Below are 15,632 nucleotides of genomic sequence, written 5' to 3'. Positions count from 1 at the left end.
CAATGTCAAGGGTACAACTATAAACAGCAACAATCTGAGCCCTTTGAAGATTCACCTTTCAATTTTCTTTCTTTTTATAGGTGGACCAATGGGCTGCTTCATGATGTGTAACAGCTGACAAAACAGCTAGCAGTTTACTGACTCTTAATTGTGAAAGTGAGTGAATTCAGAAGAGTGACGTACAGTTCTATTTTTGGAAACTCGTGATGCAGCAATAAGTGCTCTTGTCCCAGGTTTGAGACTGCTGACCTCTTGAGAGGCTGCGCAAATTATAACCCCATTCAGTGTGTCAGATAATGTCTAGGAGATGGGCTCTAGTGCAGACTCAAGGAACAGCTAGAGCAGTATGAATACCCTTTTGTAAATGTTACATAATCTTGCAGAAAAAAGTGGTTTGTAAACATAAACTCCATGACTAAGCCTATTGCTTCTGAAGAGGCTGAAGTATCCCGTATTTACAGTATAGCACAAAAATCACTTTTGCTGTTGGCTTTTGTGTTCCAGAACATTAAGCTCATGGCAACTCTGATCAGATGCCCTTGAAAACTACAGGGGGGAAATGTCTGTGTGAAGAATATTCACACTGTGCAAATGTTGCCAAAACAAGCATTTACGTCAAAAGAGTAGAGTATAAAGTTGGGATGTCCACACATCATGGGAATTCATGTAATGCAGCTAATATAGGAACTGGTCATTTTGTCAAAGAAAAGAGGAAGACTACTATAGCCTGCAGTGGGTCATGGGCAGTCTTATAATTCTCCTTACTACTGTAGGTGTGATTAATAATTTTTGTCCATATATCAAATATGCAAACAAGACTTTTCTGGACAGGTCCCCAGGATTCCATCAACATCGACTCACAGAGTGTGGAGTGATGATGACAGCTTTGGGACTAATTGAAAGTACTTGGTGCATGGTCTATATTCCATTAATGGAAATCAGTGTTCATTAAGCCAGTGTGCATACAGGTAATTAGTGAAGGAGCATAGCTGTTGCAAATCTGTGTGTCATCTGTATAGAAATGAAAACATGGCAGTGAAATGTGTATCCTTGCAGGAACAGACATGTATAATGAGGTGGAATGGACCAGCAGAGCCCTAAGGGGCACAGTACATGAGTGAGGATATGATAAGACATACCAGTAACTGGAAGGAAATATTTCTTACGTTTATTTTACAGTAATTTCCTGTGTATTAGTCACGTTGTGTGAACTGCAGGACAGTGGTTTATGCAAGTTAACAAAACACACACACACACACACACACACACACACACACACACACACACACACACACACACACACATTGATACCATTTAACTGACCCCATACATTAACCTCATAGCTGAAGACATTTTGCAAAATCAATGGATAAACCTTGGCTAATAGTTGGGAAGTAAAGTCAAAAGCATCCACAATTCAAAAATAATCTTTTTGTAAAGACAATTAGCTTGTTCACACAATTCAAATAGTGTAACTGGGGCCTATGGACAGTAGGCTAATGGACATGTTTACTGCCAGCCAGGTATATTTCAGATGTACAGTATGGTTAAGGAGCTGGTCTAGTGTGCAGAAGCCTGAAAGTTGTGGGTTCATTAGCTTCCATCTTTGTGCCCTTATGGCACTTAAATCAGGAGAGGTGTTAATTCCTAGTGATATAGGGAACAGTGGCCAATCAACAACCAAGCCTATTTACCATTAAAAACAAAATCACCAACAAAACAACCTTTGTGAACATCACCAGCAGAGCAGTTTTCGAGAACATTCCACTGAGGTTATCAAGCAGGCACCCCTTCATTGGTGTTTTGTTTAATTAGGCCCACAACACCTCCAGCACGCTCAACAGTGGTGTTTGGTGTGCCAGACCCACCCCTCCACACTCATGATGAGTTCTCTACCAAATAGCAACAAGTTCTGCGCTCAAGTATACACTTGCATGTATACTGTGCGACAGTATTAGGCTACTTATTTAATCACACTGTTTGTGAATGAGAGTATAGTGGGTTTTTTTATTTTTTTTATTAGGCCTATGCATAGGTAGGCTGTGAGTTTGAATGGCAGACTTTGGTCCAGAACTGTCCCATATAGGCCTAAAGTTAAAATAAAACCGGAAATCACCTTGCTAAAAAAATAACTTATGAAGTTTTAACGATTAAAAAAAATAATTCTTCAAGATTTATCGTTTGACAGCACAAAGAATGAAACATGCTTGACATATCTGTCCAGCCTGTCCTGGCTGACGCGCCTGCGTTGGGTGGGAGGGGCAGCACAGGAAACCGAGCACATTGGAAGCTCGTAGTCATTTTACGGAGACCCGTACCGTATAGCGAGGCAGTATATGTAAACGGATGTATAAGAATCTGTCACTCTCACTCCTCCAGCAAATACTTTGAATTCTTATTTTGACGTGTTCTCCCAGATGATATCATAGCACTGGCACATATCAAGAGCTGTTGACCAGTTTCCCACCTCTTCAGAGAGGGGTTGCGATGCCCTCTGATTTCGTATCTCTTCTGAGCGCGGACCTCGACCTTAATTCGCCCAAGTCCCTCTACTCTAAAGGTAAAGTTAGCTTTACACCATTTTTCTGGTTTCTGTTTTTTATTACGAACTAAGTGAAGGTATGCTTGCTAAGTTTAGTAAATAGCTTACTGTGTGCGCTCACGCATGTGTGCGTGCGTTGTTTGTTTTCTTTTCCTACCACACGTAGACTTGACTAAACGTTAGCTAGCTTGTCAAGATAATTAGCAAGCCTCACTATGTCACGCAGTTACTGCCTGACTTCTCTTTTCTTCGGCAGGCTTCTCTTAACGTGATATGACTATGTTCTGTGAGTATATTGTCATTTCCCATATGTGAGTGATGTTTGCATACAGTCTCAGGTGACTTAACGTTAGCTGTTAAGTTGGCTAGCTAGCGTCTCAGTAAACTTAATACGGCTTGAGGGGGCGGGTCAATCCTCCCTGTTAATATAGTTAAACGTTAGGCTAAACTGACTTGGATAAACTCTTTCTAAGAAACTGACAAAGACACAGATTATGTTGAACACATACATAAAACACACAGGTGATATTTGGTCCACTCCTCTGATATGACCTCTCTCGGGATTTTCAGCATCTGCTGTGTTTCTTCCTCACATAATCTGAAGATATCAGTAGTAGTAGCCTCCCGTGTTCGTCAGAGGTATCTGGCTAGCGTAATGGCTAATTTAGAGTTTCAGAGTTTAGAGTTTCAAAGTTTCACATTACATTTTCAGCACGCCTGTGTGGATACTTTAGATCTGCTTAAGATTTATTGTGCGTTACCGAAGGCATTTTGGCTTCTTCGTTGACGAGTCTCAATCTCCTCAAAGTAGAATGTTCGCAGTATGCTTGATCAATTTTAGTTAGAATGTTGCCATTTGGCTGTGGGTCGCTAGTTGCCACGTTGAGTTTTTTAAACGATTTGCCGCCGCTTATAGTAAGATGGCCACTTTTGGGACATGTTTACATAGTGGTCTAATAACTGATGGCTGTCTGGCACGAGACTTTTCGGAAGATAGTTTTGAAAACGTTTCTCAGGATAACATTCTTAGAAAATAAGTCTAGAAAACCTTATGTCTGACTGAACAGTGTCTTATTAGCTAACTGCTTTAAATGCCTAAAATAGCTGTCAAGTGCATGATCACATCAGGGAATTGTATTCACTATTGAGTGTTGTCTTTAAAGTAGGCTAGTTCTTCACAATCTCTTTTGTTGGCATACAACCTTTTGTTTCATTGATTGTGCAATCTTCTCCCTAAGTGGTTGCCCATTATAAAGGTTTAATAGGCCTATTGTGCAAAACTAAAAACTAAAACGTTGGCAAGAATACCAACTCTGCATTCACTTTGATGCATTTCACTGTCATGATGTAGCCATATCCTTGAAGTCAAGTTGACATTGATCCCCCAAAGCACATTTTTGCTCTAGAGGACATTGCCAATAAAAACATGTGGCTTACATTTCAACTGGGATATACTACATCTTATTGCCCTCACCTTTGTAATGACCGGGGGGTAATTTTTTTGTGTGTGGGTGTCGCCTCTCTTCCAAACCAGTGTCACCTGTTGAAATTGGGTTTGAGGAAAGCCCAAGAAGCCATTAAAGAAATGTATTCCATAAACCATTGAATGCTGAATAGCAAATAATCCCCAATCTGGTGATTAAAACAAATGAATGCAAGTAAAAGTTTTTGATTACATAGAATTTACACTGAAGTGATTGGACAAGACTGACCACATTTAGATAATCACAAAGTGACCTTGTGGCGGAATGGCATCCTTTCAGACATTCTTTATGATTGTTTACCTAAGCCCTTAGGATAGTGTTTTGGTGTCAGTGGTTCAAACCGACCTGTTTAGCTAACTGAAATGTAGGCTACATTAACTATTGGGTGCACCTCAACAATGACAGAATGAAGTTTGATGTGGTTTTCTTTATGGAACATAAGGTATTGTCAACATAGGTTTTAGTTTAGTGAGTGGAGGACATCTATTGCCTAAAACATTCACTCTTGACTGTTTGGTTATGACTCATGTTCAATATTTAGGCCTTCTTATAGCAAGGAATTATTCTCTTGGAACAGTTATCTTTATTAAAGCATGGCTGTTTGAAGATGGATAGGCTAGATAGACAGATAGATAGATAGATTTTCCTGGAGGGAATTGAGGCATCCACCTTATGACAACCATACACATAATATACAGGACAAGAGAAACACTCACAACAACTGTAAGTATTGAAATACAATGGTCTATCCACCAAACTTCAGATTCCAGGCAAGCACTCTCCCTTGGTGTATTTTCAATTTCCTGTGTGCTCCCATCTCCTTCGCTCAGCTTGTGAAAAAATCTCTGCTGATTTGCTTGGGTCGTTCCTCTGGCATAGTTCTAAGCTCATAATGACATGACAGACAAAAAAAGAGAGGAAACTGTCCTCAGATTTGGTTTCTCTAATTTCTCTACCTTCGATTTCATCATTACTGTCTTGTGTCAACATTAATTGACAATGGTAACACCTCTCATGGCATAGTTGATTGGATTATGACTCCTCCAGCTACAGCAATTTGGCACTTTTGATGTAGGTTTTTACTTTTTTTTTTGTCAAAAAGTAATCCTGTTTTGGGGCAGTATAAAAGAAGTATCCAGGCTAAATACCTGCCATTACATAAGGTCTAAGCCTGTAGGTAATCCTGGGTAAAGGTTCACTGATGGCTGCAGTTGTTGTTATTGAAGTATTTTGAGCATGACTGAGGTGCAGACAGCAAACCTTGCCTTGGGTGGCTTTCAATGTTTTCTTGCACAGGCCTCTGTCTCTCATTGGCCCAATGACATGCTATTAACTGATGGTCTGGCACTGCATAGTGTTTTGATGTTTTTCTAGCGCCATTTTAGATTTTCAGTAATTTGTTGTAAATGTGTTGATAAGAAAAACATTTCTCACGAGTCCCTGTTGGGGACCGTCTGCCAACTGAAAACCACTTGTGGAAAGCTTATTCAGTTCCCTTACTCATGTACGCTACCTCTACTCCACTCCACTCTTTTCGAAGGAGATATTAAGCTCCTTGTTGCAAATCCAGCAGTTGTCCTAGATCAGTGAAAGTGTTTCCTTGGACACTGTGTTTGATATTTTTTTTATTTTTTTTGTGTCAGTTTCAAGTGTCTTTGTTCATCTTTTCACCTGCATTTCTGTTAAGATCTGCCCATGAGAAAAAGCATATGGATGGCCAGATGTTGTCCACCTTGCACAGTTAAGTTAGTTCCCTAAATGCGTCTGTTTTCCTCCTGTTCGTGGTTGACGCAGAGGGGGGGGACAGTGAGAGGGAATGCTGAAAAGCTGCCCAGGTCTACGGGCACACAAATGTGCTCTCTGTTCCCCAGTCTGGAGGTGCCCTGAGCAAATGCCACGGGCACAGCGGTTTTGCCACGATGGCAGAATGGCACAGAGGTGTGTGTGTTTGCCTGTGTGAAGTGCATGCCTGCATTTGGATAGGGTTGAAGAAGGTTCTCACTGGTATTGTGCGACTGATAGCAAAAGTGTAAAGAAATATGGTTTCACATAAGATTTTATTAATGTGCACAGAGAAGAAAGGCCTGGAAATGTTGTTGGTCTTTTTTTCCATGTGGTGTTCATTGAAGTGTTCATTGAAATGAAGGGTGCTGGATTGTTTGGTTGCCAACTACAAGATAATAGTTTAGCTTGACACATTGAACCCAAAGGAATGTTCAGGCTATTGTGAATGGGAATGAATGATCCACATCCATTCTGGGTTTGAAGCTCCAGTTTGTTGGCTTAATGTTTTTACAGGCTAAAGCATGGGAAATCCAGTGTTGGGAAGTGGTTGAGGCAAGTTTGTGAGGCAGCGAGGGATTTATTTGTTTTCATCTTTTTTTATTTTCCACCATGCAATTTTGCCCCAGGAAAAAGCCTTGCTTGAGTGGCTAACTGTTTTACATAATCATAATCCAAGGGAGTTTTGCAAAGGCTCAGGAAATCTTTATCCAACTTTTGTAATGAGGACAGAGTGAGAGGTTGAGAGAAGGCTTGAGGATAGGCTTTTCATGTGTGCCAAACTTCTCCACCAGTTGGGGTTTGCCTCATTGCAGAGTGTTCGTCATGCCATGTGCCTGTCTGTGTGTTACTCACGTCCTCTGTCATGTATTTTGTCACTTAGACCTTCTCTTTGCACACTTTGGAGACCCAGTCTGTGCCTCACACACACACACACACACCACACACACACACACACACACACACACACACACACACACACACACACACACACACACACACACACACACACACACACACACACACACACACACACACACACACAGTTAGAGAGAAGCTTGTTCATTCTCCTGTCCGCTTAGGTGTTGGGTGCCCCTGGCCACAGGCAGCATGCTTGCTAATGAGAGACCTGGCTCACGTGACCGCTGCATGGAAGCAGAGCTGTGTGGAGACTTAGATGAACATACGGTGGAGCATTCCCCAAGGATGGCAAGACGCCCTGGAGATGAGACTCATGAGTGTATTTTTAGCTGTAATTCACATGGTGGGTTTTGTGTGTGTGTATATATATATATTTGAGAGGCGTGCGTGTGTGTGTGAGGGAGTGAGTGAGTGTGTGAGTGAGCGACTGTGTGTGTGTGAGAGTTACTACATACGACATCCTTAGGAAAGGATACTTAGCAGTGTGGAGGTTGTAGGCTGATGTATTCCTCTACCTAAACTCGGGCAAGACCATGTTTATTTATACACATGATAATAATAGTGGCACATATTCAGGGAGTAAAATGGGAAAAGGTTGGTTATTTTAACCCACTACTCAACCTGATGTCCACCCTCTTAACATCAGTGCCAGCTGTAATTCAACCCAGTTTCTTGTATTTTTACTGTTCATCGCTCATGTGTAACTGGTTCTCCCTCTTAGCAAAGCACCTGTCCTCCTCCCTGCCATCTCTCCTTGCAGAGGCCTCCGGGGGATTTCATTATCCAGCTGATGCAAACTGATGAGCTCCTCTCCTCTGATATTGAGCTCAGCACAACGTGATGCTTTGAGCCTCCACATCTATCTGAATGATTTTCAGAATAAACATAAAAAAGATGTACTTGTAAAGGAAACGTGTTTTGATCTGTGCACTCATAACATGCAGAGCATAACCTCTCTTACTTACTCACTCACTCACTCAGATGCACACACACACACACACACACACACACACACACACATACACACACACACACACACATGAACACACACACGCACATGCACACTTCCAATCTAAGTTCTTGCATGAAGAGAAGGATTAGCAGTACACTTATTATGACCTTTTGGATTAGCTATGGTTTAGAAAGAGGCTGTTATTGAAAAGAAATTAGCCTCTCCAATTGACTCTTTCGATGCCACACGAAAACCCTTTTTTACCCACGAAAATACATTTTTAATTTAGCAAAATGGACAGTAGCCTGGACTGTGCTAGTAGAGGCCTATCTAATTGTGGGATATACTGTTCATTCCCAATGCCTGGGAGATTATCCATACTGAGGTTTGCAAGACTTGATTCAGAAGCTCAAAGGCGGGATTTGGGACACTAGCACGTCAGTCAAATTTGAGAATGGCAACAGTGATCTGTCTAGAGCAAGTGGAGGCAGGGGCAGGGGCAGAACTATTATCAGGTGTTGCTTACAATGGTTTTAAATGTGGCATTATGAGAAAAGAACAATGAGTTAAAATGAGTGGAAAATTGCATGGCCTGAAAATCATAAAACAAGCTTTTCTGGACATCGTCTATTACTCATTCACAACCTGTTAATTGATTAGATGAAGTAAAGTTTGATAGTTATCATCTGTGTCTTTTAACTTCACTCGTAGTAATATATACAAAGGTCCCTCTCAGTTGTCAGTTGCCAAAATGATAAGCTATCTCATAATGTGGCTGAATTATCTAATTACCACATGCATTAATCTTAAAGGGTGGTGATGTCTCAATAACTAACTCCTTATCAGTTTGTTAAAGTTTGTTAAAAATGTTTTAACATTTGGTCTGTAAAGACTCAGCCTTTGATGCAAACTTGTCTATGTCAGAAATATTTAGCTGTTGCTGTGACAAGAGCTGCTAGTCTTCAATATTGTATCTGGCTCATTGCATCCCCGTAACATCATCAGCACATAAACACTACTAGAAGATGACGGTTAGTTGATAATTAGTGGATTGTTTTCAAAAACGTCTTGCATTCCTCAGGAGATCTAGAGTTTATGATTTTTTACTGCAGAAATATTTTGAACATTTATGCATACTGAATATATTACAGAGTTCTGTTTTGCTGTGTCATATTATCCACTTGCTATTCAGAGTTCCTCTGGCAGGAAAAAATAATAGATGACTATTTGCTCAAGCAATGTGATGAGAGGTATGGTCCACATGGAACAACGTAGATCTATCCTCTTCAAGATGCCTTGAAAATCAAATATCCTTTTGAATGACCAAACTTGCAAGCAGTATAATTCATGCAAAATATTATTGTGAAGTTACATTTCCTCTCCCTGAGTAAATTTCAATCAGAATTTCAAACAGAAAGTGCATTCTTTCAGCCTTGTGTTGTATCTTTCAATACCTATGTTTGAGATCTAAGTAGGGTTATTGTTGGTGTACTTAAGACTTAAGTATGCTGCTTGTTCCCCCTTCACTTGTCTTAAGCTTTTCACTGTTTAAACACCTTTGTACTGTGGCATTCCCATCAAACGCCAGTCTTGACTCCAGCGGTCTGTTCAAGCTGTGTATAGTTATGAATAGGCCTAGCTGTTTTTGCTATTAAGTCCATGCACCAGCTTTTTCAGTGACCTACAGACTCCCGCCTCCTATTGCTGGGCCCTGGAGGGGGGTTAAGTTTACTGATCCCTGATCCAGTGAAGGTGAATGGTCCTAGGAATGCCCAGATGGACCTTTTGAAGTGTGACGGTGATCTTTGTTATCTCAGCAGCCTGGTCATGGGATTGTCCTCTTTACTGGATTCAACCAGCCAGTGAGTGCTTTATCTCTGCCTGTGGAGGACTCTTGTACCTGAAAACGGGAGTTCTTTTTTTTTGAATGGTTGAGATGAATGGTTGACCATGGCTCTACCAGCAAACCAAGCTGTCGTTTTAAATGGTGAGCAATTCCGGTTTCAATCATGAATTCACTCTTTGGGGGGAATCATAGTCCATTAGAGCCCTTTCAGGTAATCTTTTGTGTCCTCCTAATACATTATGATGACTACGCTGTTACTGTTAGGCTGAATGCTGAGCAGGAGAGATGCAGACATGAGTTTAATGTCTGCCTTGTTATCGGCCTTTTTGTCTTACACTGCTGCAGTCTCTGTCTGTGCAAGCAGTTATGAGTGGAATATATAGAATGTACACCGACTTGCTTTAAGTGATGAAACATGATCTATGCATCTTAGAGCAGCCCTTCGCCTCAGATGCCACCATTTCACAATCGGTTGCGTGTTGGAGCTTTGCTGCTGATGGGCCTCATGTTCATTCTGGTGCCCGACTGAGAGAAAGGCCCAGGGCTGACCACAGGATTAAGCCCTCTCCACCTGTGTCTTATACCGCAGGATTAAGCCCCCTCCACCTGTGTCTTAAACCGCAGAAAGTCATAAGTGGTTAATGGTTAACGGTAATTAAACCACAGTTAAAAAAAAAGTCATCAGCCTTGAAAATATTACCCCCTCCAATGTTTGCTGTGCACACCCCCGAGTCTGTTCAACCACCAGCAACACAATGCATGAGTGGTTTCCCACCAGTGCCACCAGCAACAGTCTCAAGGTAACATCAACACACACATCTCACCTTGAAAAGGGGTGTGTGTGTGTGTGTGTGTGGGGGGGGGGGGTCCTGTTGAAAGTTTTACCTGTACATTACATTTGTATGCATATATTTTTATTCCCAGTTTGATAGTTTCCTAGTTGTGCCTTATTTGACTGATCAAGAAAGTTAGCCATCTTATCAGACCAGCTACTGTATGTCTTCATACTGTAGTCTTGCATTGTATGGTGGTGCATTGCCCCCATTCCAAAGGAGTTATTTGCATTTTTACAGTATGAGAAATTGTCATGGAACTCATTTTGGTAAATATATTTGTCATCGCTCGCTGACAAGTTTAAAAATAACTGTGATCCCTCTTGTCTTGAACAGCTGTTTTCTCAACATGCTCCCATTGATCACAGGAGAGTTGCCTCCTGTCAGGGGAAAATTGTCAGTGTCTCTCACTTAAATTGCAGAGTGTAGTCACAGTGCCAGTCCATTTTCTTTGCCTTTATCTGCTGACACGGTGTATAATAGGAAGTGCCAAGAGTATTTTCCGATCATATGGAATCTGATACTAAGCTACAGGTATCTCAGTCCATTATCATAATCGATATAAAGCTAACATGTAATGCATGTCCAGTAGTTGATACATTAAAGAAGCTTTTGACTGTACTGTAGCCTTGGCTGGAGATAAGACTTATAGGTTAGTCGATTAATCGATTACCAATTACACAGCCCTAATACATGCAAGTGACTCCTAACTTAATTTGAAACAGCATTTTTCCCCTCAGTGGTAGACCTGAAGATTTGTGTTATCATACGGTCATTAGGAATGTGACGACGTAAGCCTAGCTTTACTGGAATATTTAATCCCCAAGTCAACACTAACATTTCATGGTGTTGCGAAACAAACTCTTCATCCAGTCTGAGGTCACGGTTTGCATATGACACAGTAAATATTTAATGAATCATATCAGAGAGCATGGATTCAAAAAAGGTATCATTCTTGTCACGTGGCTATACTGAATCGTCCATGGTCAAGACTAGTAGGTCTACTCTGTATCTGAGCCGGAGTTACCTTACTCTCTGGGGTCTGTTAGCGTAATGTAAACAATGTCTTGTAATGTAAATGTCTTTTTGTCTAATTCACTGCCACTAACAGTGAGGCACTAATTGTCATGTTGCTCTCACTCTTTTAGGTCACTGATTGGTAACACACTCATGATAAAAATAAAGATGACTTGTGAACTCCTATCCCAGACTTCCATTTTGGCCCTGAGTGAAGCATGGGTTTTAAGGTTACCAAAGACGTTAAATATTAAGGTGCTAAATCAAAGTGGTATGGGTTTTTTTCCCCTCTAGGCTAAATGGAGAGTGGATAGGATGTCTAGATCATCTTACAGACATCAACAGTCCTATCTCAGGGAACGGTTATGTTTGGCCCACCTATTGTTCTCCCTACGGGTCTGCCATCTGCAGTGTCACTGCGCTGGAGCCTTTTAATTCAAACCTCTGATGGGTTTGTGAATGGCAACACTTTGAAAGGATAGTGGCCTATGTCTTCTCCCAGGGAAAGAGAGAGAAATATATACAGGGACTGAGAGTGAAATGGAGGGGAAAAAAGAGATGGGGGAGGGAGGGAGACATTTTGCAACACCTCAGAGCAGTTGTGCAACCTCTGTTAAGTATGTTTTATATTCTTTTGTCCTGACTCACCTGTGACTTGGCTGTGGGGGCGGACAGAGATGGCGTTATTGTGGTCGTGGCGCCTCATCCAGATTCCCCGTGGAGACATAATGCCCCAGATTCCCCTCTTTAGAATTTACGTGGAAGTCTTTTTTATACGCCGCTGCTCTGAGCCTGGGATTTTTTTTCTTTTTTTTAAAGTTTCATAGTGGCTGCTTGCGACCCATTTCAAAAATGGACACAGGCTGTATAGTAGGTTTACGAGTGGAAAATGTGCCAAGCGGCTTGATGTAGAGAAGTCTTTCATCTCTGTAGTGTACCTAAACAGTTTTGTAGAATGCCCATTGCCAGTTATAAAGATGAGCCACACCTTAGGTCACCAGAGTTTACCTGAAGTGGGCCTGGCTGAAGTGTAATTAGTCAGTGTGCTGGGAGGTAAGGCATATGAATGAGCACGATGAAACCTGTTTGCTGCCGGAGGAGATAAAGATTTAAGATAGATATCTTCATGAAGAGGAACCAGTGTGCAGAGCTCCTTATTTTCAGTTTATAAATCCCTCTTGATAACGACAGTTATGCGAGTGAGAGGAAACGGACAGTCTCGCTCTGATTGGCTCTACTCTCATCATGCCAACATTGGCCAGCCTCTGCTGTGACATGACCCATGTAAATTGACATACACTTCACATGCGGGAGACACGCTGTTGTTTTTCTGTCCTGGTATGCGGCATGTGTGAGTGTAGTAGGGGACAGAGGGCACTGGTAGTTGGTGGGTGGGGATTGGAAGGTCACTGGTGGTCACTCTGAGGGGCTGACCACAAACCAGGCATCACAGGCAGGCCTTCTTATGAGTGCGCTCTCTCCCTCTCTGGTCGTTTCTAATTAATCAGCAGACACTCTAAAGCCTTAATTAGATTGCGTGCCAAATCCTCTTACATGATTACTATGCTGAAGGTGCGGTCTTAGTCTGGCTGAGTATGGAGGCTGAAGGGCAAATCAAGTGCTGCTGCTGCTGCCCCTGGTGAGATGGCTCTTAAACCTGTGGTGGCCATTTTTAAATGTCTTTGGTCACAGGGACCCCTGATTGCTCTGCTGTTCACTCATTTGCTGTTCCTGTTTTCTAACATGTGATTGTGTAACCAGCAGTATGTCTACACAATTGACATCAGTGGAGAAATGTCAAACATGGGCGCAATACAGTCTTGTTTTGTTTTGTTCCCCCCAATTGTCTTATCAATCAACAAACACACTCATCAATCAACTCAAAAACAATCAAACCTCAAGACCTATAGCCTAAATGTGTTCTTTTCTGATACTAGATTATTTTAAATAGTCATTGGAGATCTGTGGATAGCTTTTAGAAAGTATCCCCTGCTGGCTAAAGGTGATGTTTGATCGTCTATTTCATGGGCTGATGAGTAAATGGTTTGGAGTCTTTAATAGTTGCCCTCTGCAAACAAAGCAGTTACTGATACAGCGACCACCTCAAACGAGTGGCCATCAATCATTCACCCAGAAAAAGGGTCCATTAGCTCTCTCCCTTCCATTTTGTCAGACCAAATAAAGTCTCTTTTATGCTGTTTTTATGTAAAAATTGGCTTGTTTTCGTTAGTATTTCTCTCTGGGCACATGATGGCTGTATAAGAGCAGTAAAAAGCGTGTGTATTTGTTGAGTGACTCTCAGTGATGTCATGCGGCCGGTCTGTTTTAGACTGGCTGTTATGAAAGCAACCCCTCTTTTGCCACCGCATGGTTTTGCTGCCAGCAGAAGAGGTCCTTGTGAGGGTCCGTACACGAGCTCCTTGTGGAAGGCAACTTGTCCGCCTACCAGCAAAGCTTAGGAACTGAGACTCACAGTCACATGCGCATCCTTCCCAAAGGGGATGGGGATGTGGCATCTCCCCATAGCCTCTGTGTGTGTGTGTGTGTGTGTGTGTGTGTGTGTGTCTGTCGCTGCGTGGGTGTGTGTATGCTCAGAGGTTTGGCTTGTGTAAATAGCTGGAATTCCACAGCGCTCTGAGGTCTTGCTTTCATCTGAGCCTAGTGTCTGTTCCTCCTCCTGCTGGTGGAAGCCCTGGTAAACAGAGCGCAGACAAGCGCTTCCCTGTGCAGACAGACATTGTTGATCTTCTCCATCCCACAGCCTCCAGCAAGTCCCCTCGCTTAGTGCACGCACCGTCATGTGATCTAAAAGCAGAGGCAGATTAAAGGTTCACTGCTGCTTCGACGTTCACAACAACCCTCGCATCCCATCCTGTCAGGATCACATTCCAAGTTTAGGTGTTGTGTGACAGCCATGCGGCCGGGGCCAGCATGGGCTCAGTAGTAAACTTAGCGTATTGACTGACGTGAATGTTTTCACTAGTCAAGGCAGTGGTAATCTAATTACAAGGGTGCTTTTAGGTCACGGCATTATTAGGTGACGTGGAGGGAGGTGATTGGCATGATGACTGAACTCCGTGACATGTAATGCAGGTTACCTGCACCACGTTTCCACTAGGCTTAATGGTGCTGTGCAGAACCACACGCCATCAGAGAGCAACTGGTGTCCACATCGCTACAGCCAGGCAGCAGGAGGATATATATAGTGTACCGTATCTTTAGGGGAATCCACTTGATTGCGCTAAGATCACACAAAGTATGACTAAAGCTTATACTCCCAGAAAAGTGGAATTGCTAGGAACGCTGGCTATACTGTTATTGGTTCTTTGTTTCATATGTATTACCTAACTTCCAAAACTTTTGCATCACTTCGAAAGAAAATGGGTTGTGCAATCCAATCTCTGAGAGCCTGACGGCCGACTAGCATAGCATCAGAATGAAGAAAGTCGCTAATGTGTCTCAACATGAGTGGTAATGATCATCAACATAAAAGCCGAAGTCACACTACAGCATTTATGAAGACCCACCACAGGATTGGATTCTTGTCCTACATCCTAAATCGTCCCGTGGCTACCATAATCACTCTATGCTTCCTAGCCTGGTCCCCACTGCATGGAATAGATTACTCATAATAGGAAGCACATGGTGGCGCCCAGAATGGAGTAAACATCCGCCCTGTTGCCCACTGGTCTTGTACTGGTATCTCTCTCTCTCTCTCTGTTTCCTTCTTCTTCTTCTTCTTCTTCTCCTCCTCTCTCTTTTTCTCTATCTCTCTCTCTCTCTCTCTCTCTCTCTCTCCCTTTGTCTTTCAAACCTAGTCTTACATTTTTGCGTGTTCAGTCACAGATTCATTTCAAGGTTGTTCTATTGTTTGCCCAAGACTGAGCGACGCTAGCCTAATAATAACATATGGCACGGCCATGCCAACTGGCCCCCGTGAGACCACGTTACGATGCGAGATGTTCATAAAGGATGGCTCCTGGGCCCAGCGCGCCGCTGGATATTTCTTTCAAAAAGATGTCATGACTAATTTGTCATCACCAGGAAAGCTGTTTTAGTACATTATTTCAACAGTCCTGATTACAATAGCTGAACCGCCACATTTCTTCAGAACGCAAGACAGACTTGCCATGCTAGAGCAACCGAAATACTTCCTGTTTGAAAGGCTGATGCATTTGTGCATGCAATTGTGGCATGTAAATCCCTTCCAAGTTCCAATGAAGTAGACATTGGATTTTGGACACTTTTTTTCCCC

At 42.3% G+C, this 15,632-nt stretch overlaps 1 protein-coding gene across 4 annotated transcripts in view; it reads left to right on the top strand.

Annotated features, from left to right (window-relative positions):
- The first annotated feature begins 2,307 nt into the window (after positions 1-2,307).
- The window catches only part of nfat5b (nuclear factor of activated T cells 5b), a 42,092-nt gene continuing 28,767 nt past the window's right edge, over positions 2,308-15,632 (top strand). For all 4 annotated transcript variants that reach the window (XM_062550001.1, XM_062550000.1, XM_062549999.1 and 1 more), the window contains exon 1: positions 2,308-2,560. In XM_062550001.1, the coding sequence (XP_062405985.1) occupies positions 2,488-2,560 (73 nt within the window). In that variant the 5' untranslated portion in view covers positions 2,308-2,487. The remainder of the gene's footprint in view (positions 2,561-15,632) is intronic.

Source organism: Sardina pilchardus, chromosome 11 (assembly GCF_963854185.1).
Source record: "Sardina pilchardus chromosome 11, fSarPil1.1, whole genome shotgun sequence".
Classification (NCBI taxonomy): domain Eukaryota; kingdom Metazoa; phylum Chordata; class Actinopteri; order Clupeiformes; family Clupeidae; genus Sardina; species Sardina pilchardus.
The sequence above is the reverse complement of the archived record's forward strand: the minus strand, read 5'-3'. Positions and strand labels throughout refer to the sequence as shown.